General features: G+C 42.8%; 1 protein-coding gene across 28 annotated transcripts in view; it reads right to left on the reverse strand.

Moving 5' to 3' along the window:
- tjp1b (tight junction protein 1b) overlaps positions 1-23,662 on the reverse strand; it is a 64,859-nt gene that overhangs the window by 40,177 nt on the left and 1,020 nt on the right. For 19 of the 28 annotated variants that reach the window (XM_085778809.1, XM_085778806.1, XM_085778802.1 and 16 more), the window contains exons 2-3: positions 23,396-23,507; positions 7,377-7,518 (exon numbers count right to left, since the gene is read on the reverse strand). In XM_085778809.1, coding sequence (XP_085634935.1) covers positions 7,377-7,518; positions 23,396-23,507 — 254 coding nt within the window. Of the gene's footprint in view, positions 1-7,376; positions 7,519-15,653; positions 16,248-23,395; positions 23,508-23,662 lie in introns of those variants that run through there. The other 9 variants (XM_085778832.1, XM_085778827.1, XM_085778811.1 and 6 more) reach the window with 5 other exon arrangements.

Below are 23,662 nucleotides of genomic sequence, written 5' to 3' on the forward strand. Positions count from 1 at the left end.
AAACATTACATCATCCTGCTGGTTGTCCTTCACTTGACCCTACGCTCAACTGCTCAAATGGGTGGGATAACATGAACATCAAGCCCTCCTTGAAAGGAAGCCAAAATCATAATAGAAAGCTATTATTGTGGTGTTATTAGGATTCAGACTGTATTTTTGGAGCGGGACATATTGTATGTGACGATGGGTTAGAGCTACATTTCCACTAATCCTCAGCCGCTGATGGTGCTTACTGTCCAGGTCTCTCCTCCTGTCATAAATCATGTGAGGAAGTCAATAGAGTTGTTGGGATTTATGTGGGTTTGAGTGTTGTCTGAAATGATTTGTTGTAGATGAGGGACATGAGCCCGACCATAAAAACAATTCAGAGGCACGAGTCATTTTACTCAGACACTGCACTGACAACCCAGGACTCTGCTGTTTGCAATCTTTACCCTGCATCCTTTAACGTAATGAACGAGATGGTACTGTATTTTGTTCCAATTATATCGCTGTAAACTACAAGAAATCTCATTTGGGACCATAAGCCATAAAAATACATAATAACCAGTTAGTTAATGGTGATAAATGTTTAACATACAGTAAAAAATCATGATTTATTTATCTTTTTAAACGCAATAATCTCAGAAACAAGAAGCAAACATGTTACTGCTACAGGAGCTGTGAAGTCAACATATTGCTACAAGATGTGCGAGTGTGACATGGCGGTCGTGGAAACACAGTGCAGAATGCCTACAGTGACCTGCCATATGTCCCATCAGAGGACCCATAGGCAGGCCTTGCTCCCGAGTCACAGCCTCCAGAAAAGGACCCACAACATCTGCCATCCCATCCCCTCAACACATGCAACCTTTGCACGCGTCACGCATGGCCAGCTCCACCTCACTGTCACACAGAAACCCTCCTTCATCACCTCCAACCATCCCCCAGCGCTCATCACCTATAGGACAAAAAAAAAACACATCCCTTCAACTGGGTTACGTAACAAACCTGTCTCACCTAAAGAAAATCAGCTACTGCTCCAATCACGGTGCCCCCCCCCTCCCACCACCACCACCCCTCCTCCTTCCAATCAGGCCTCCTACGGTGTGTAGTCATGATAAATCTCCTGCACCCACCTCCCCCCCGTGCTCTTCTTCGTCCTCCCCCTCTCTCCCTCTCTCCCTCTCTCTTTCACAGCCTTTTGTGGTGTGTCTCACTCAGGTCCAGCCCTCCTCTCCCTCCTCTCCCTCCGCTCCCTCCACTCCCTCCACCGCCGTGCACCTCCACGCCTTCATCACATGGGAACAATCTCCCTCTAACAGGCCCTGAATATGCAGATTGGTTAATTCAGCTGCAGTTGCTCTCTCTGTAAATGCATCTGCAGCACTTTCCGAAGACTGAGCAGCGAATAAATGCTTACGCTGGGGCTTTTTTTCTTTTCTTTTTTTTTTGGTGGTGGTTAGGGGGTGTGTGTGCCTCTGTCCACGGCAGACTGCAGCCAAGGATGGGAATTTAGAAGTGGGATGGGGGCGAGCAGAACTAATAAGAGATTAAGTCTTTGACCAAGGCGAAGCTCAAAGCCCAGTTGGTGACTGATCCTGATCTGTTAAGGAGTAATTAATTTAATTGTGCTCTTCATCTTGGCTCAGTTGCATCTGCTCCTGCTGATACACGCTGCTGCAACTCACCTGGTCGGAGCCTCTGCAGCAAAACATTCCTTTAACATTTTTTCCCCAAAAACAGCTGAGAGAGCAGGAAAAGAAATACTGCATTAAAAAGAGATCTTTCCCAAAATCAAAGAACATGAAACAAAGACAGCAACCTCAGTTTAGCATCCACACTGCAGCAGGGCTACACGCTCAGTCTTGTGTGTGTGTGTGTAAAAGATGTTTTTTTCCTCTTTCCCCCCATGGTCACGATGAAATATAAAACACATGAGGATGAGCTGCGTATTCAGAAACATCGCAACATTGATATAAAAACACACATCGCAAATAAGGCAAATCCCCTGGAAAAAGATGACTGTTGTTGTTGTTTTTTTGACTAATAATCCCTGACGTCTTTTTTGGAACCACAAAGAAAAGTCATACAGACTAGTCTGATACCAGAGATTAGTGCTGTAAATAATACAGAGAATAACATTTAGCCTGATAGCAGAGCAGATGGACCAATGAGCACAGAGAAATGTTGTAAATGCTGCTGCTTTCAAACGGGACGAGGTGTCGTTGATGAACCCTGAAAAATAACTTCAGCTATACATAAAGGTACTGGATGCATAAGAGACTGTAGTTTACCCCCCCCCCCCTCATCTTCATCTCTGTTGTGCTTTCTGCAGCCTTAGCACTAAAATCTGATTCAAGCTTTCTGTGAACAAGTGTGCTGCTTGCCAACACAAATGACAGCGGGAGTGGGCCAGGCGCCAAAGTCCTCCCCTGACTATCAATAGAGAAAAGCAATCAAAAGAAGCGATCGATATAAACAAAGTCTTAACTACTATTGATTATTTGGCTCTACGCTGATGGGCAATGATGGTTATGAACCTAAATTCATACACTCCCTTAATTAATATCTTTACTTTTCCGTCGAAACGGCCAATCAGGCGAGATTTTCTTTGTTTGAGGACGACTGCAGATCCTCCGGCGGCTCAGAGGCGGTGGTGTTGTGTCTGTTGTGACATTTCAGTATAGGATGCAATGGAAACTGCTCCTCAGCTCAGCATCCTGCAGTCTCATCACTCACTGTAAGGCGGACCGTTACTTCCATCAGCTGCATTTGAGTTTGGGCAAGTCAGCAACTTTTTCCTCTAGTGCACACACAGCCTGTACAAAAGAAATATACCGTGGAAAAGGCCAGGAGCCCTTTAGCTGAGCTCTCAGTCTCTGGTGAGATAGTGGCCTCTTGAGCCATCTGAAGCGTCCTCCGAGTGACAGGCCATAAAGACAAATGGCCGCGTTGTGGTAAGTCACTCTCTATATGACTTACAGAGCAGCGCAGGATATGAGAACACAGTGGCATTACACTGCGTTTTACCACTCAGATGAAGGCTTACGTTGTCTGGGTATGGCTCCAAATCAAGGCCAGCGCTAATCTGTCAATTACGACCTAAAAGCATTCACCTCCAGCACACCAGGTTCACCAGAAAGGACCTGAGTACTGATTTTGTAATTACTTTTCAAATGTGGGTCTTGTGCTCAATCAATCATGACAATTCATTTTTCTGACTGAGTCAAGTCTGCGTGCTGTAATATTTTGATCACTCTTAGTTTTGTGGGGCGGAAATGTTGGTCTGACAGTTCGGCGCTTTGGAGACTGAAATATTTCAACAACAATTGGATGAATTACCATGGCAGTTTGTTCAGAGGATGGCTCTTAAACATACTTTGATGATCCTGTGAGTTCAGTCACCACCAACAAATTGATGCTTAGCCTGTATCTGACCTGAAACATCCACATAGCTATGCCGATACATCTTTTTTCTACCGGTACCAGCAGCAGCTCCCAGTTTTTTACTCAGTTAAATGTATATGGATGGATTGGCACAGGGTTAGTGGGTTAGAGTTAGGGTTACATGTGGCACAGGTATGGATGGCCCCCAAATGAGGTATCCACTGTTTTTTGTTGTCGAACTTTCCTAACTGACCCTGAAGTATCTACGCAGCAGTCATGCTGAGAGCTGGTCGAATTCTCTAAATGATAAGGACAGGAGCTTCAGTGTTTCCTATCTTATCTCCTTTAGCATAGGGAAGACTGGAGAAAAAGCCATCCCAGTCTTTCTTTGCCGTAGCAACACTATTAACTTTTATGCCTTGTTTCTGCTAAATGTTTGTATTGTTGTGTATATTTGCTATTGTCTTTTAACCTATCTTTTCTCCCTCACAGCCCCCCCTCCTCCCCCTCCCCCTCAAGAAGCTTATGCCTCTTGTCAGGCCATCATTGTAAATAAGAACATGTTCTTAATTGATTTCGCCTGGTTAAATAAAGGTTAAATAAAAAAATAAAAAAAAGAAGCAACGCATCACTGTAGTTTCAGCCCAGTAGACCCATACAGCTGTTTTATGTTTACACACACATCCAACACATCCTTTTCCAATCGGCTGAACCCCTAACCCCAACCCCCCCTAACTAATTCCCTTTCTGTTGTGTACAAAAATGAATTGTCTCTGTATAGAAATAACAAAAGTGCCTATGCCATGTCTGAGTATAATTTATTCTGATTCCTTGCTCTGTTCCCTTTTTTCTTTAGCATTATTTTAATGGCTCAAATTTCTATTTGTATTTTTCTTTCATGCTATCTTAATTCAATCATTTTTTTAAAATCTGTTTTGTGGAGTTTTTATATATCGTCCATATGTTATAAATAAAGTTACTTCAAAAAACTTGCAGTCGTAATCTCTCTGTCTTCTCCTGAATCTTTATGAATTCTCCTTCGCATCCTTCCTTGACCTTATGACATTTTCCATCAAGGGTGAGGAAAAGTGCTGAGGAAAGGGGATTAACTTTGCCTTTTTGACTGCCGCCTGTGTTCTCCAGTGGCACCACAAAGTTGACATTTACAGTTTTGAGGAAGATGTGTCAACACCCTGCCTCCCTCAGGATGAGTTTGATGATCCTCTGTCTTTTCATCCAAGTGTCATCACCAAGTCAAAAATGATCATTTCTCCACTATGAGTCTTGTTAATAAATCAGCATGTCAGAGAGCATCTTAGAACTAGGGGGAAGAACTACAAGAACTGGAGTTAAGATACAGTAAACAATATTTCAAAGAAGTTTTCATGTTTTTTTTTGTTTTTTTTACTTCAACAAGTTTTTAAGCAGCTGCAAATCAGCAAAATCTCAGTTACTGTTGCTGACCAATACTTATCAATAATTCATCCCGCTCAGTGGTTTTGTGGTTTCCTTTAATGAGATGGAGCGTTTGAGCTGAATTCACAGTCAGGTCATCGCTGAGCTGTCAACACAATATAATTCCCCTGAGAGCGAGGCCCTCCAGCAGTCTACCGCTCCGTCTGGAAACAACCAGGAACCAGTTACAACTGTGTCGCTGTGATTTATAAACATCAGAGCTCTGAAAGTGAAACAATGCTTTGTGAATGATTACATCCTATATATATATAATAAAGACTAAGTAGTGGATATTTCATGGTAAATAATTGTGACTAAAAAGACCAGACATCTGGTCTTTGAGCACTAAGAGACCAGTTTAAAGGGATAGTTCACCCAAAATTCAAATTTCACTCATTATCTACTCACCCTCATGTCGACTAAGGGCTGGGAGAATTTTCAGAGTCCTCCGTGCCTTCTCTGAGTTACCACACTCCGAGTTAGTTGCTCCACGCAGCAGTATTTGTCCATATAATGGTTGTGAATGGTGCTCACTTTTCTTCGTCCAAAAAGACACACCAAAAAACATCCAAATACCTCCACACTGCTTTACTGTAATGTCCCTCTTGTATTGAAGCCCCGACATGACAAATTGTTCCGAAAAAAAATTCTATAAGTCTAGATTTTAAGCTTGTTTGTAGCGGAAGCTCCCAGTGTCTCAGTTCACTGCTCTTCCTGTGACCGGCGGAACAATTTCTCATGTCGGGGCTTCAATACAAGAGGGACATTACATTTGGATGTTTTTTGGTGTGTCTTTTTGAACGAAGAAAAGTGAGCACCATTCACAACCATTATATACACAAATACTGCTGCGCGGACCCCCCCGTAACTCCGAGAAGGCATGGAGGACTCTGAAAATTCTCCCAGCCCTTAGTCGACATGAGGGTGAGTAGATAATGAGTGAAATTTGAATTTTGTGTGAACTATCCCTTCAAGATACGTGTGCGTTTGACTTTGTGGTCAGAGCAAGTTCCCCTCCCAGAGACCAAGATGGAGATCTTTAAATCCTTTTTACACTGTGCTTCTCCACGCCAGTTTGCCTGCCAGCTCCTCTCTCAGATGCAGCGTTGCCTCCTCTACCTGTCTAGCTGGGCGGAGCTTCCAGAGGTCATAAAGGACAGACCCTCTGGTGGTCTCACTCTCTCTCTTTCAGCCTGCCCTGCTGAATCCTCATCATCCCTACACTCCAGAGATGAGTGATTTCTTATTTTCACACCACAATGTTTAGTTTGCGTGTTGGTAATTTTGAGTTGAATACATGAATATGTGTGCAGCCTCCCCTGTTGTTGTTAGTCCCGAATCAGATGGTAACATTACATTTGGCATAACATAAGCAATCAAATGTGAATAATGGTAGTACGCCTATATGGCGTCTTTTTACTCTTTTCATCCAAGAACAGATTATAAACAGACAAATGGTCAAAAGTGCAGGTGAGCCCATTGGTACAGTATGATACACACCAAAGCAGCAGATTCTTGCAGAGTTGCATAAGAAGATTGAAATCACTCTCTCTTTATTTGACGAGTATGAAGCTACAGCCAATTAGCTTAGCATTAAGCCTGGAAACAATGTGCAACAGTCAGTCTGGCTCTTTCCAGAGAGAAAATAGATCCACAGTCCAGCACCTCTGAAGCTCATTGTTTTCATATTGTATCTCTTCTTATTATCCATACAATGCCAAACCCTTCATGAAACCACAACATGTTATTTTTGTAGACTTTTTTTATCAACGTTTTTGTGTAGAAAAAAGACCTGCTTTGTTATTTGTTATCGTTTTGGCTGTTTTTGACTATTTTTGACTTATCGTATGATAACTAGCGGCTTGTGGCAGCCACATATTTATGGTAAAGACATGAGAGTTGTCCTCTCATCAAGGTTTAAAAAAGAACTGAAAAAGCAGTGAAATATTATTTTAATTAGGGAAACAGGATGACACAATGAAGGAGCCATCTGCAATAGGCTATGTATGTTTAGCCATAGAAAGATGACTCCTTTGTCATCATCGTCTCTCAACTGTAAATGTGAATTGGGGACCTGTGTAACCATATTTGCAACACGCATTTCTTCTAGCTTTAAGTTTTACTAATCGTAACAGACACATCCTTGAGACCCATGCATGATGAGGAAAAAGTTATTTAGGCTCTTGAGTCTTCATTATGTGCAATGTGGGTGAAATTATCATTTGTGAAATGTAACACTACGCCTGTAACTGCGATGCGCTGAAAATTGCTGCTGTGCAACAGGTTCCTGCTGCTGATGTTCTTAATAAATGTATTTTGTGAGTATGATGTATTGTATGTGTCTCACATCTTGATTTTATGTTTGTTATGTTTTTTTTATGTTTACTGTCTTCTTCTTTAAGTGTTTTTTTAAGAAATACATCAAATCAAATACACACACCTTCTGTCAGCATTATTTCAGTCATTATCAAATATTTTCAGCTCGTTACATTTTAGCCATAACACATGTTTTCTGTGTGCACTGTGTTTTCAGAAGTGCCCCGTTTACTTACATTGGAGTCAAGGAGATCAATGCTGTCCAGGCTCTTGCTCCTGTGAATGCGGCCCTTGATGCGGCGGAGTGATGGCTTGCCCTGATTGGTGCTCACTGAGGAGGCTGCTGTGACGGAGCCAGCGGTTGGGCTGGGGTGTATCCTGAGGTCAGTGCAGGATAGGTGGGGGGGGGGGGGGGGGGGGGGGGGAAGAGGAGGGGGAGGAGGATGAAGAAAAGACAAACGGCACTACATCAGAGCAAGTAAGTACACACATCCAGCATGGTTGTATCACAGCAGGACTAAGTGCCACGGGCAAGACTGACGAAGGAAGAGGAAGAACAACTGTGGTCATGTTTCTGCTTTTCAAAATGCCACAGTCCCCCGCTGGATAAAATGGCATTTACAGAAATCTATAATTGGATTTAATGTTACACAGGCCCTGTAGGGGAGCTGGTCTGAGCTCAGGAAGCACCACAGCTTCTGCCACAGAGGACCTGCACAGCTCCGTGGGCCTCACGAGCCAGACTGTAGTTGGGTCACGGTGGGATGTGGGGAGGAGGCATACTTGGCTGACCTATCATCAATACTCTCAGGAAATGTTCTCCCTCTCACAAATGACATACTTAGGCAGCTGTTGGAGCCCCGCTGACCACATTAAAACCCTCAGCTTCCGGTTACTTTTGTTTTCCCCATGTTTGTAGCTTAATTGCTGTGTAATGTGCTGCATTTGCCGCAGGATTAATGGACCCTGTGGGGATGGATAACTCTGGACTGAATTGCAAATTTACTTTATCAATCCATCTAGAGCAGGGGTCGTTTGTAAAACAGGCACATCTATCTGTCACTCATATTTGAGGTGGGTCTATATTTTGTCCGTAGCACTTTTAACAAGGCACACTGTATGAAGCATCTGTCGCATCCGTTGTAACTAATGTAAAAAAATGGTGTTATTAATTATTAAAATATGAACTACTAATGGTTTGTGGATCAGTTCATAAGACATTCATAAGAACAATTTTGGGGTTGCCAGGTTATAAAAAAACATCTCTGGCAGGTGTTTACTTCTTCTAATGTGAATACAAAGGTTGGTAATGTATTATAAATCCTTATGGCAGTCACACAGTCAAATGTTAATTAAGTCTTCATAAATAAATTATGGTCCAGCTCCTCTGCAGGGTTTTTTTCCCAGAGGGAATGTGGTGCAGTGGAACGTCAAAAAGGCAACGCGGATTATCAGATCTACTGATGAACTGAACACGCTAAAGACTTGGCAAACTAAACGTTCTTATTAACATCTTACAGTTGATAAAACATTAATATTGTCATTAACCATTTATTAAAAAGCTATTGGCAACTATTTCAAAACCATTTTAACAGGTTCTATATTATAAACTAGTACCATTGTAACTGAAGTGTGGTAATTAACAAAGCTGAAACACTAAATAGATTTTCTTTCAATTCAAAGTAATTTATTCAAGCAACAAGTTCATTTCAACTAAAAAAAACATTTCATCTTTTCAGTTGTTGTGGCTTTTCTGCTTTTCTGTTTTATATCATGGTAAACTGAAGTTTTTTTTATTTTATTTTTTTAACCCTTCTAACCCTTTTTTTTTTGCTGTTGGTATAATTTATCTGTTGCTAGGCTACATTGTCTCTATCTCAATGTATTCCCAAATTGAAATGAAGGTTGAATGAATAAATTAAAAAGGACTGAATTGGACAAGTCAACTTGGCTTTTAGGAAATTGTGATGGTATTTGGTATTCTATTTTTAAGACCAAATGGATAATTCATCAATCAAGAGAATAATCTCAGGATTAATTGATGAAAATTGTTAGACCAGCAGGACAGTGGTGTCCCAAATTTCCAGTGTGTGTGTTCTGGAGCCGTTCCTGTTTGGTCCCTGACAAAGCCACAGATAATTCAGTAGAGAAGAATCTGTTTCCCACCATTGCGCTGCACTCAAACAGCATGGCGCAGCTCAGAGTTGTACTATTGTTCCTGTGTCTCCTCCTCCTCTCTTCCTCTACATCGCTCCAGTCCTCTCTCTCAGTGTCATGGAGGACAGTCACTCCTAATGAGGATTTACCTAACGCAATATTCAAAGAGGAGAAATCCTGTCTACACACTGCGGCTCAGAGACAGTAGATATCCATTAGCGCGCTCAGCAGCAGGCCCCGAGGAGCTCCTGAGGTTTGGGGACTCGGCAAGGGAAATTATGGGAGAGAGGAGTGAACAAAGATGGTAGGAAAGAGTGCATCACCTTTCACACACTCTCTGCATTAATTCAATAGTTGCCTGAAGAGGAGTGAGGCGCTTACTGCCTGGATATGAAAGGTAAAAGCATTCAGCAATACTTGCAGTCAATTACAGGCGACCTCAGATTGTTCTCATAAACACTACAGCAAACATGACTAATGAGAAAAGCTGCTTGGACTGTATCACAGGCCCGGTGCAGTCCTGCACATTCACAGGCCCATTTCTTGGATGTTGATTCTGAAATGGACTCCAGCCAAAACACTTCAGGCCACAAAGGCAGAATGTAACACGGTGCCAGCAACTGTGCCGACTCAGATATAATGTGCAGTGAATGATTTCACATCGCTGTTGTGATGAATCCTTCCTCGCTATGAAATATGCAGGTATAATGTGTTTCACTTGAGGATTGAGAGAATATAAAACGCTGTGACATTGAATGTTAATTTCTGCCTTTCACTTTATCATGGGTTAAAGTACATTTTGTACTTTTTTATGACCAGGAACGGGGCATGATTTTAAAGAAACAGACATTTAGGGAATTAGGCTTATCAGCTTTCCTGCCAAGAATTATATGAGAAGATTGACACAGCTTTAATGTCTTTACACCGGTAATGAAGCTGCAGCCAGCAGCTGGTTAGCTTAGCTTAGCGCAAAGACTGCAGGGTGGTGGGGACATCTGAATAACCTACCAAAGGTTAGCTGCATTTTAAAAAGAGATTATTCTTTCCAGTAACTTTCTGGAGTCTTAGCGTCGCCATCGTCACTTCTTCCTGACGTGAAATAGTCATACAATCCATTTAGCATATAACCCCACGTAAAACTGCGACTTGACATTTTTACATGACACTGTTAAACAAATGCGTCATAAAGTGTTAATGAGGAAGCTTTACAGGTGCTGGGGAGCACATTGTGTTACATTTGCACAGGGACATGTTTGCCATGTTTTCGCCTTGTCGCAGGTCTTTATGCAAAGCTGAGCGGACTGCAGCACACAGACTCCCACTTCACTTTGAGCAAGAAAGAGTTTTAGTGTATTTCTCGAAAAGTCAAGTTTTCCCTTCAATGACTGTGGAGATATTTCTAAATCTGTACACATAAACACACTGAAAAACCAATGCAGGCCTTGTATGCTTCATTTTCCACTCACACAAAAGTTATTATTATTCTCTTCATCATTAAGAAGCTAAAAAGAAACCTAATGTCTGTTCAACTGTTTAATTTAAGCCAACACGTCAGGTGTTTGGCTCCGATATGATCATTGTGTTGGAGTCTTGGACATTTTGTGGCATTTGAAAATGGAATAAGATCAACGCCCCAAGACCCCGAATGGACCTCAACGTCCACTACAGAGTGTGACTAGTTCACAGCCAAGGTCCAGCAGATGCCTGATGCTATTACAAAGAAAGACCGTACACATGCGCGTTAATCGGTTGCGGTACTTTATGCCATCCCTCTGTTCCCTTTCCCTTGGTTTGCCTGGAGGAGCCATCAGGTACGATTAGTTTGAGCAATAACGGCTACTGCTTAATCAGCAGGTCAATAGGCAATGTTACGCTTCATTCCTCCCATCTTGGCCCGTGCTACTATAACATTTGACAAAGAGAACAATCCTGTCTGATACACATACACACAATAAACAACAATGAAGCATAGTTGTTCTCAGCTAATTCAACAACAGCACCCATGAGTTATCTCTGTGCTGTAACCACACTATCTGCCTGCTTTTGTTTGGGAGAAAAGGTGCAGGTTAAAAATAATGGGAAACATTACATAAACACAATAGACTTGTTGTATTATCCCTGCAGGCTTGCAACAGAGTGTAAAGTTCATTAAGTCAGGTTAATGCCACTCTCTGGCTGTGTGCAGGCGGGGGAGAATGGGTTTTTAAGACTGCAGGCAAGTGGAACATCTGTTTGCAAAGACTAATCCCAATTTAGAGAGCTGCTGATGCTGCTGCTATTCAGTCTTTCTCAAAGGCAAGCGGAGCCGTGTCTCCTCTAATTTTGGGAGAATGTGATGCACATGGCTCACACAGTCCCTGCTCAGTGAATGGTGAAAGTGTGGAGGCAGAGCGGTGTGTAATCTCACCGCCTCATGCTGTGAGATCAGCAGAACAGGAAGCAGCTCTGACCATTTGACCAGAAATGGGACAGAATTAATGCTGCAATTATGTAAAAAGGCAACCTTAAAAACAGGATGTATGAGTGAGCCATATACAAATGCAATGGAGCCCCTTTTTCTGTTTACACCAGTGATGTCACATCCTGCCATATACAGTATTGTGCGCTAAATGCTCATGAATGACACAATATGATTCACAGTCCCTTAATGGGTTGGCACACAGGGTTGACAACAACTCTAGGAGGTAATCAAGCACTATAGAACCTAAAAAAAACAAAACAAATAATAATATTAATCATTTATTCTTGGATATCAAACATAATGACAAATGGAAATCATGTTACCACCAGAGCTCCATGAGATGACTCACATTTTTCATAATTTACATTTAACATAAACCAGCCCTTCCTTACATTATAGCGGCTGTAACAGAAAAGTATTAATGCTTGATCAAATATAACAGCAACAATAGATTAATTTTATGGCAACCAACAAATGAAGTAATCCAATAGAGGTTTCTGACTATGGACACAGTGTTAATGGGTATAGAGAAGTATTGATCTAAAGGTCACTTTAATCAAGTTATCAATATCAGTTATGGAAAAAGGTTAAACCAACAGAGGAGAATCCTGGCAGAGAGAAAGTGAGGGGCACTACCTCACACAACAATGCCGGGTGTTAAGTATGAATATGAATTACAACTAAAATATTAAAGAACTATACAACCCAAGGCTTACAGTCACACCACACATTTATCACCACAAAGATCTTTTTCCTGCTTCATGTCTGATACTAAGAAGCTTTATTTATGGTTATTGGGTTTGAAAAGAACTTTGTGCATTATTCACCGAGCATTTATGATTCATGTGTTAAAATGAGCTGTTTTTTTTCTTTCTTGAGCGTTTCAATCAGTTTTACAAAGTCTTTATCTAAAACAAATTATTTCCAAGTACAAGCCTGTCAGATGAGGACACTGCACACTACACATAACCTTACATTACAGTATACTACATTCATCAGCCACACGCTTTTGTCTAAAATGAATAACTCAAAGATTTACACCGCACGCCACACACTCTTGTACAATACACGAGGAGTGGAATAACTGCTGAGGTCAGGTATGTTAATACTTACAACCACTGGCAAAAATTACAGTCACTACTATTATTACCATGTCTACTATTTCCAAGACTACAGATATTGTTTCTACTACCGGTATTTCTACTGATGACATATGAGGATAAACATTTTCCATGAATATCAAGCCCAATAACTGTATTACATGGATGTGTAATATCAAAATGTTATATAAATTATAGCAGGTCGTAAAAGCAAAGAGCAATGGTTGTGTTTATTGTGACAGCAGCTTCAAGCCTTTGTGTCATCTGTCAATAATTCTTAATGAATATTATTATGAACTTTGCATTTTCTACTAATGTTTATAGAAGGAACGCAAAGGTTGTTCAGCTCAAAGGACCACAAGTTTAGCTTTACAGTGCTGGCTCTAGAGTTTCAATTTTCCTGACGTATTTACCCATCTTTGGTTTAAATTCTTTGTGGTTCCTATGTGATATGATGGATTCGGTAAATAGCTGAAATACAACAAGGACAAAATCCGAAGACTCTTAAACCGCGCTACTGACAGGTCATTCATCAAATCTGCAATCATTTTTTGTCAAAGCTCAATCACTGTTAAATGGAAATGAACTTAAAATGCAGGTTGGTTTGTGGCAATAATGTGGATTGGGCGAACATAGAAATAATGTGATTAATAATTACACTGCTGGGGAAAATTTCACATGTAATTAAATGAAAAATGAAAAGTAGCATGATGAGCAAAATGACAGCAGACATGTGTGCAGTAAATGGAGTGCCACATGCAAAATCCCTGGTGCTTTTAATGTCACATGTCAATTCATACGCCGTAATAGAAGTTTAACGTGAATCGATTAGTGTTTGTATTAGCTTGATTAAGGGAACAAGAGCTACAAGAGCTTAGGTTGTTCACTTCATCCCACAATAGTTGAGGCAACTGCTCCTCACTCAAGCTGTAAAAAGAATATTCGGTCTAACAAGGTCAGAGCTTGCTCTCAGAGTTACATAACTAGTTTAGCCCTTTGTATCAGTGCGCTGCTGTAGATGAGACAAGAAGCTCTTTCCAAAATCCACTTAAATATGGAGATGTAAATATCGAAACTACAATAACAGAGAAAACATGAAAGGGCTCTTCTGTCTCTGTGAAATCCCTTATCTTCTCCCAGGAGGGCAATTAGGCTAATAAGACGATGACTAAGGAATATGATTAGCCAAAAAGACCAAGAGATAAAAAGCTGCATGTGATAAGCCCTGATGACCCCTGCTGAGATTACAGCTGCACTTTGACTTCAGTGACATCTCTGTGTATAAATCATGTTCTTGTAAATGTTTGAATTTAAGCCCCGGTAAAACAAGATTTGGGAACATTAACACCTAGAAAAACATTAGTTTTGTAAACGCACGCATAATATCCAGTCGCTTTCAGCATTGACTGTAATTTCACATACGCTAACATGCAGACTGTGGCTGTGTCTCTAAACCTCCTTTGATCATGATAATCTCTCTCAAGACAATATGATGCTCAGGGATTTTCAGCATGACTGTTTTGTCCTTGCCAGGAGTGACAGAAACAGAAACGGTGTAGGAGATGATTCAGGTTGGCTTGATGAGAATAGCTAAGCCTCGCACACTAGAGCCATGCCAGTGGAGCTGCATTGTGTGGTTAAATGATTCACCGTGTGGCACATTTTGAGTTTGTGTGTGAAACACTTTACTATCAGAGTGCCATTGAGCCTATTGACTCCTAATTAACTGTCTTTGCTTTCAAACAAGATGGTAATCCGGCCGTAATTAGGAAAACTATGTCACACACGTCGTCAGCAATCTGCTTACAGCCAGGAAAAGGAATGAAAGGAAGACTCTCTTAAAGTAAACAAATGAGGAAGGCCGTAGGAGGAGAAACACAGAGCTCACTGCGATACACTGGAGCGTACAGGCACACAGAGTAATGAGGACACTGAACAGGTGGATAGACAAGACACAAACACACATGCTGAGAGCAGAGTATGGGTAGATAATGTTTAATAGACATGGCTATGAGAGGTGCACAGAGGCCCGGCTGCAGCACAGGAAATAAAAACAGGAGAGGACCATGTTTCATGCTTTACAGTTTATTCATTAGTTACAACAGAGCAGTGGGGGTGAAGGAGGAAGGAAGGGAGGGAAGGAGGATGATGGTTTCCCACATGGTTTAGCTTGATGGTGACATTTCCAGAGACAGCGGTGCATGGCGGTGCGGTGGAGGCCATATGGTACATTAAAGCACATGGAGTTGGAAAGCAAAGAAACAGTTATGAGGCTATGACATCATCCTACGCATTCAACTTTTACAAACTGATGAGAGAGAGAGAAAGAAGGGAAGGACATGGTCTATTGTAGCTATATGGAGCCACTGGACTACACACACGCGCGCGCACGTACCCCAGGCGCGCACGCACGCACACAAACTCCCCCAGCATGCGGAGCATAGTTGCCTTTTACCTACTGTGTATCGACCACCTCGGTATAGGTTTGTGGTGATTGCAACATGGTGCAGACTGGCTGCAGTGGCCGAAAGGACTATTATGTCATTTTGGAGAGTGAGCGGGTGCACCGTGGCTCCGTGACCCGCTCATCATCTGACGAGATGTGGGAAGGGGAGGCGACAGCTCGGCTCATCGCAGCCCCCCTCTTTTTTTTCTTTTCTTTTTTTCCTTTTTCCCCCCCTCCTCCAAACCTGCATCACATTATCATCATCATCATCATCACCCCCATCATCATCATCATCATCATCAGCAGCAGCAGCAGCAGCAGCAGCATCCGCACTAAGATTCATACTCACCACATACGCTTCCTAGGTGGAAGACAATGTTCTTTGTTGGAGGCGGTCACCCCCAGAGCCAGCTGCATAACAGTAATGTATTTCTGGTAATTCACCATGGTACTGTCCACCGCTACTAAAAATCCAACCCAAAGAAAAGCACAGGTGATCATATATTTCTTTATTCCCTGGCATCCGCCTCCGCTGCGTCTTCCATGCTCAGCATCACAACGCCATTTCCAGCGCTGAAGGACTGACAGTGAAAACACTCCCCAAGGAGCTGAGCGAAAGGTGCCGTACCGCTGCGACCCATGTCTGCAATGACACTCTGACCGTGTTTTAGCGCTCGCAATCAGACCGCGGATCCATTCGATATTTTTCTCTCTTTCTTTTTTTTTTTTTTTAGTGATGGTTTTTTCTTTTTTCTTTTTTTTTCTTTTTCTTTTTTTTTTTTTTTTTTTTAAAAACACGGTCAGGATTTGAACATTATCTCCTTTCCTCCTGCCTCCTCCCTCCTGTCCAGGGCTGGAAACACTCTCTTTAAAAACGCTGCAGCGTCCAAGCGTCCGTGTGTGTGTGTGAGGTAGGGGAGAGAGAGTGTGTGTGTAGCCTACAGTGTAGTCAGAGGGGAGCGACTGGGAGGAAGGGGAGGAGGGAGGAGAGGCGAGGGGGGAGAAGGAGTAGGAGGGGTGGGTTGGTGGGTGGGGGGGTGAGGGAGCGGGGGGTGCTCGGTAGCATCTGTTTAGGAAGTCGAAAGTTTGTCTTTAATGACTTGTTATAGGTGGTTCCTTATTCCGACAAGTCGAGCGTCTTCGTGTCGTGCAAATGCTCTCTGGAGGCAGAAATGACTCGTTACAGGGGCGGAACTAGAAATTCTGAGCACCCCTGAAAGCCTCAGAGCATTAACCCCCCCACTCCTTTTTAGGAGGTGGGTGGAGGTACTGTCCTCTGAAGACATCCTATAGGGCAATGCACTGGTGTATGAAAAACAAATAAATGATGGTTGAATCCCATTCAGTTGCTCCAGTTTAGTTTTGTGCCACCTGTTTTTGTAAGCGCTTTTAATTTGTGCACACATAAAGGAATAGAGTTCTGGTGGAAAAGTTGATGTTTCCATAAAGGAAAAATGTAACAAACCACAACACAAACAGAACTCGTAAACTAATCATAATAGGACCTAAACGTTTCTGCTCCACTAAACAGATAAAAAAGAGACTGATCTTCATATTACTACAGACTATTAGAGCCATACAACTCCTTCCAACTACTAGCTGTGGATGGACTTTCATTTTTATTTGAGCTAAATTTGGATGCAAACCTCCCTCACTGTCATATTGAGGGGGATGCTTGAATAAAACAGAGCCATTGTTAATGTAATGGTGTTATACATCCACACGTCTGCTCACATAAAAGAATTAGCAGTCTCTCTAAGAGTGAAAAAAAAAACTTTTTCTGGAGCTTTCAGCTTTGTCTTGTGGCTTTCATCAGCGAATGGAGTGAACTCATGATATATTTTACATGTAGTTGGAGTAAACAGCTCCTGCTGAGGAAAGCAATAAGGTGACTGAACGCTTGGCGTACTGGACATTTTCCAGAGTTTTCAGCCGCATCTCATGGCTTTCACCGGAGAATTTCCATCAAGGAGACTAAGTGCTACATTATCTGTCGTGGCGCTATTTCCAAGACCAATGAACCTTAAAGTTCACACTGTATAGAGACGATCTACTCTGTCATCAGTGTGCAGTGAATGTAAAGTGAAAGTGGTGTGAATGTCACCGCTAACTGAGCAGATTTTATTGGCCTCTGTGATTACCTTTAACTGACTTAGTAAGCTCCATTTTGAATGCACAGAGCAGCGCTCGTGTTATACACCGACATATAGATACTGACTGATGTCAAAGATTCACTCGGTGACGGTAAACCTCTGGGGCATTTCTGTCGACTTTGTGCTGATTATCATTCATATGTCACACAGAACGGCAGGTGGTAACGGCAAACAGTTGGAGGTTAATTTAACTTATATATCACGCACAGTCAATTTTGGAAGGGCGCTGTGGACACTGGCCAGGGACCCTCCATCAGCTGATCCACTGATCCATGCAATATACTGTAGATTTTCAAAAAAAAAAAAGTAAAATGAATAATGTGTTTTAGAGTGTGGTTTAATTCACAAACAAAGATCGTTCATTATTATGGACTGGACCGATGAACCTCAGATGGTACTAATTAATTTTATCCGTTTCATTTATTACTAATGCCAGTTTATCCTGTGCTGGGTCACAGGGGAGTGACCTTACGTCACACTGGGTGAAAATCGGGAGTGCACCAAGGACAGGTGCTTAGTTCACAGACAGAAAAACATTCACTCTCCCAGTTGCAGCTCATTTGAACTAATTACAACAAGATTGTTTCGGGGCTGTGGCAGGAGACAGAGCATCAGGCAGGTCAACTCCACAGAGACACACACAGCATTTTCAAAGATACACTACTGGGTAAACACTTGTCACAATGTTGCATCTTATTTTAACTTTGCAGCACAGAAATGTGGCACATTTTCCACAGTCATTGGAACTGCAAGTTGTATGCATGGCATGCACACAAATTACAAGTATTAAACACTATTGAATGAAGTCACTTTAAGTATAAAATATGATTTTGGCTGCAGATTACACTGTGATTGTGTTTTTGTGGAACTCATGCAGCAGACAGCGGCTCTGCCTCAGCACCGTGCCCACATCACCCGTCATTAGAGACAAACCGAGGCCAGCGTGGGTTGTTTTTCAGTCAATAGACTGACACACTTGTGCCGTTGTAAGCTTTGAAGTAAGTCGATTAGTCTAGACTTTGAAGTCTGAGCAGACAGAGCCGCCCTCTCACCTGAGAAGAGAAGTGCACTTATCACTCTCACTAGACCAGACGGACTTAAACAGTGACCAGTGAACAACACGGGGCAGTGTGAGGAGGCCAGATACAGGAATCTGTTGTGAAGAATATAAAAATATAGCAGCAGGAACAGCCAATAGGAGCACTACACGATAAAGATTATCTGGTTTGTCAATACGGAAAAAATGGGACTGAAGCAAACTGAAAATGTGTCCTCCAGAAGATTTCCACCATTCAGCCACAGAGGCAGAGCATGGCACTGACACTGCCAGTGTCAGGGGAGCGAATCCCTCTGTGGCCAATGTTGCTAAAAATGCATGCACCCATGACACTGAAGCGCTCTATGGACAAACGTATCCTCCACATGGTGTGTCTTATGTTAACCTGCAGCGCTGACAGTGAAAACCTCTCCTTGGCAAGTGTCGCATAAACATGTAGACTACTGCATGTGTAAGTGCACTATGATGTATGGCTGCAGTATGTAAAATGAACATCTGATTTAATTAGTTCAAGTCAAAACAGTGATGAATGTTCCCATTTCTAAAACAAGCACCTCCGCTTGTTTATGTTTCAAAAAGGTATTATAGATATTAAAGCATTAACAATAAAGCCTAACAGAACAAACTGAGAATGAACAGCAGGCCTATTCTGAAATGTAAAACATCGTTTTTTGTGGTTGCTAGTTAGTTACTTCTGGGTGACTGGAAGTAGAAAACCCTTCAGGGCATTACAGGAACCTAAATTCATCTAGAGCTCATATGTCTCTTAAAATTTCCTCAATGCAGTACCTGCTGCTGAGGAGAGTCAGACGACCCATGTTATCTTTATATAAAAATGAAAAATGGGTTCATGTTGACATGAACAAAAACACTACAATTAGACATTGAATACTCTTGTGTACACTTGAAACATGCCTGGATTCACACAGGTTTCTGGGGTTCAAACAGAGATCTGAGGAATCAGTGGAAATGTTAACATTTTGCATATTTTTAGGGCCATATCAGTATTTTTAGACTGAGTACATTTCAGCTGAAGTACTTTGAGCTCAGCAAAATAAATATCAAAAAGTAAAATACAAGATTGTGTGCCACTTTTACTTCATAATTTTATTTAAGGTCAGAAATTAAATGGTAACGCTTTATTCTGCAGTTCTGCAATTCTTCTATTAAAACTGTTAATTTAATATTTATCTAAATTCAGTCTGAACTCAAGAGAAAATAGGTATTGATAGGTTTAGTTAAAGGAGCAGTATGGGAATCTTGCAGCTTATTAAATATTTAAAATCTGAAGAAAACAACAACAACACAGGATTTTTAAAAAAATACATAAATGTCTTTTTTGGTGTTGGTAGGATTTCAGCTCATGACTTCAGTATTTTTCGAAAATCCTGGCTCTGGTCCTGGCAATAAGAGGTGATAACAACAGTTACATTTTCAGCCAAAATCAATGTCAGATTTGGAGCTCACACGGCTTACATTTATTTTGAAAGGATTTATATTAAATTTTATATTAACAAAGTATCTGGCACTATAGCGTAAACTAGTTTTGGTAGCATGAGGGCACTCTACCGTAGGTTTAGATGCTTCACTTTTCACATTGAGTGAGTGTCTTCATTGAGACGTCGCTGCTTCCTGTGAGCTACTACACCGCTGTAACCAGAACCATCGGAGCAGAGCTGCGCCCCAGCAAGCGTACCAGCAACGCACTCTGTCATCTCCCATTGACTAGGACGCCATTCAGATAACTCTGCTGATTAATCAGACACTACAGCTCATCATTATCAGGCATGTAAGACACAGCGGTCATTAGTGGATGGGGGAAACTGCCACAGATACACACACGCACATTACCCAGGACTCCCTCTGTCCCTCTGTCCCTCTCTCCCCGTCATACACACAGGAGCTTGTATGGGAACCAGTAGTAGTGTGTCAGTGGGGAAGCGTTGAGGCAGCAGTGGGTCAGTGGTTGTGCTGCAGTCTGAAGCCCACTGCATACCCATGCACACTCCACTGCAGCACTTTGATTTCACATTGGCATCCCCCCCTTCTGCATCTCCACAGTAACGGCTCAGAGCAGCCTGCCCCATCATTACCCTTCTCACATGAGGACCCACTGCTGGCATCTTTCAATGCACGCTCACACACACAGGCACACACAGCGACACCAGCACGCTCACACAGAACCACACAGGCACACGTGTGCACCAATAACATACTAAAGCGCTCCTTTTTTTTAAAGCAAGTAAATAGGACAGACAGGCCTGCCCTTCTTTCTGGTGTCCTTAGACTCTCTTGTCCACTTTACTCTGTATAGCAAAATCAAAGCTGGTTTGTAGGACTCGGAGGCTGCTCCTGCTCCCAGAGGAGACAAACCTGGACGCAAGCCCTAAGAACCACTACCGCTGTAACACCGTGATTTATTACTTTTGCACCAAACAAAGAGAAGTTCACAGAGAAAGTCCTCTTCACATGAATGCACTGCACCAAGAAGAACAAGAGTAATGAAACACACACGCACGCACACACACACACACACAGTCACACCTCAGTGCTGTCGCAGTGCTTTCTCTCTATGTGCTGTGAGGTGAGTCATCAGCACAGAGAAGCATAACCTCACAGCTCCAGCTAATCTCTCCTCTCCTCTCCTCTCCTCTCCTCCTCCTCCTCAACCTGCCAGCATCTCATTTTCTCCACTTATGGATGAAGGCACGGTGACTTACATCATCACTGCAGCCTCACATATACATATAAGGCCTCAGATCCAAACACATGGCCGACTCATCCCGGTGAATCACACTCACATCCTCTGCAGGAGAAAGCGGTCTATCCTGCAGCTAAAAGCACGACACTTTATCCAATCAATATTTCTGCGTAATCATGCGTTTAATGCACTTAAACCGGCGCTCCAATTTGCAAGTTCGGGGGCCCCCAGATTAGCGCTCTAGAGGGTTTTAAACAGTCCGGTGAAAGCAATATGGCTTCCAGTGGTCCTCGAAGTGGATCCACTCAGCTTTGGCATGCCGTTCCTGTGCTGCTCTCACACTGATGATACACAAGTCATTTGTGCCCTTTACGACACAAACCCAGAGACGTGATCGAATGCTGCATGTTCACTCCCAGTCAGCAGGACACCGACCAGGGGCAGACACCAAAAGCCAAACTAATAAACACAGTGTCTCTTTGTGTCCGCACAACTGACAATCAAGCTGCATTTCCTCTGTGGTTCAGAGAAAGTGTGCAGAGCGGAAAGGTGGAAAAAAGAAACAATTTCTCCGTGAGAAGGTGCACTCCACCACAGGAGCATATTCCCAGGTTGTTTCCACGTTTATAACAAGCACGGCTGCAGACTCTGTCACACAAGAGGGGGGGGGGGCACATGCTGGCACACAAATTCTGAAGCCAAGCATCCATGACTTGAGGCACTTTCTGTCCTACTTCTCTTTAGAGTGAATAAACAAAAGATTATGTCGTTTTTATCTCGATATCCACGCAGTCAACCTCGTCCAACACTTGTCTGTCTGAATCGGCCTGCGTCGACAGTTCACCGTCGACGCAGGAAATTTAAGGATGGACCAAAAAACACAGCGAGAGCAACAGACAACATCCTTCCTTCCTACGCTCTGTTTGTCCTAACAACCGGCAGGTACGTGGGGCAGAACGCAACGAGCATCATCCTCATCCTCATCCTCATCGCATACGGCTACGAGCAGTCGCAGGCGAACGTGCAAATAAAACATCTGACCCTCAAACACAATTTCAAGAGGACTTACGTTGCCTCGTCGGCGTACTGCATCTCCTGTGGAGGCTGTGTGACCATTCTGGCTTTGTGTACTGCTATGGGATTGTGTTGTGTGTGTTGGTCTGTTGCTGTCACAGCCTGTCTGTATGTGTGTGTGTGTTTGTGTATGTGTGTTTGCGTGTGTCAGTGCCGAGGGCCAGACCACTGGGATAGCTGTCTCCATGCTGACTTAGCTGTCATACATTAAAGAGGCCTCCTTAACGGTCTAGGGAGTTTATCAGCTTGTCTGTCCCGTCACGTCAGGCATCACATCCAGGCAAACCCCCCTCCCCCCTCCCCCACACCACCTCACATACACACGCGTATACACACACACACTGTCAAGTGTTCCCGGCCTCTCCTCTCCCCATCCCCCTCCCCGTCCCCTCCCGGCCCCGCTGTGTCCAAGGGTACTCTCCAGGGGTCCACACACACCCAGAAAGACACCATCGCTCAGTCATGATGCATTCACAGGCCCTGACACATCGTGACAAAAGCAGCGTCGCAGGACAGCGCTCCGGTGCACTGCACCGCTCCACTCGCTCTCATCCTTACATACAAAAGAGCAGCTCAGCAGATAAGATAGATATTTTATGCTCCTCTTTTCTCTCACTTCATTTATGTACACATCACCTTTTTAAGACATGAATAACGCACAGCAACACTGCACTTGTGTATAATGATTTCTGCAAATTCAAATAACACATGGATGGATCACATTTTACAAAATCCACAATGTTCCTTAACTGTGAAGAACGGACAATTTTCCTGAGTTTCTAGATGCAGGCAACAAATATTGAAGAATAATTAGCTATATGAGTGAAGGCTCTTTTAAAAACACCAATGAGATGATTGAGTTTTGAAATCCAAATAAAATTCAAATAAAAACCTAAACTTTACAACCTGCAAACGTTTAGCTTTGCACTGAACCTGGCCACCAGGTCTGACCATTTCTAATGTGACTTGGGAACAAAATTTATAACACAAGGATGACTCAGCCAACATCTTGAACATTATGTAACGCAGCCGAGGCAAAAACCACTCTCAGTATGAGGCTTTCATGTGACATCAGTGATGATGTGTCTGTGTAAGGCGACACTCACCTGGAGTCAAACACAGGGTCGCTGTACATGGGCGGGGAGCACTGGGGTTGCTCTCCTGGACTGTTTGGGGGCACAGGGAGACCCCCCTTCCTCCCCCGTCCTTGAACACCATCTGTGGAAACAGATTCATATATTATCCACTTTTTTTTATGGCTCTGCTCATTTACACTTCTTCCCCTGTGACTGGACGAGAAAGCAGAAGTAATCACAGGGTCTTAATTGTGGGATTGTAGCCCCAGATAAAGCAGAGCTGTACAATATAAGCGT

This window comes from Trachurus japonicus, chromosome 6 (assembly GCF_045865225.1).
Source record: "Trachurus japonicus isolate A0001 chromosome 6, Traja_1.0".
Lineage (NCBI taxonomy): Eukaryota > Metazoa > Chordata > Actinopteri > Carangiformes > Carangidae > Trachurus > Trachurus japonicus.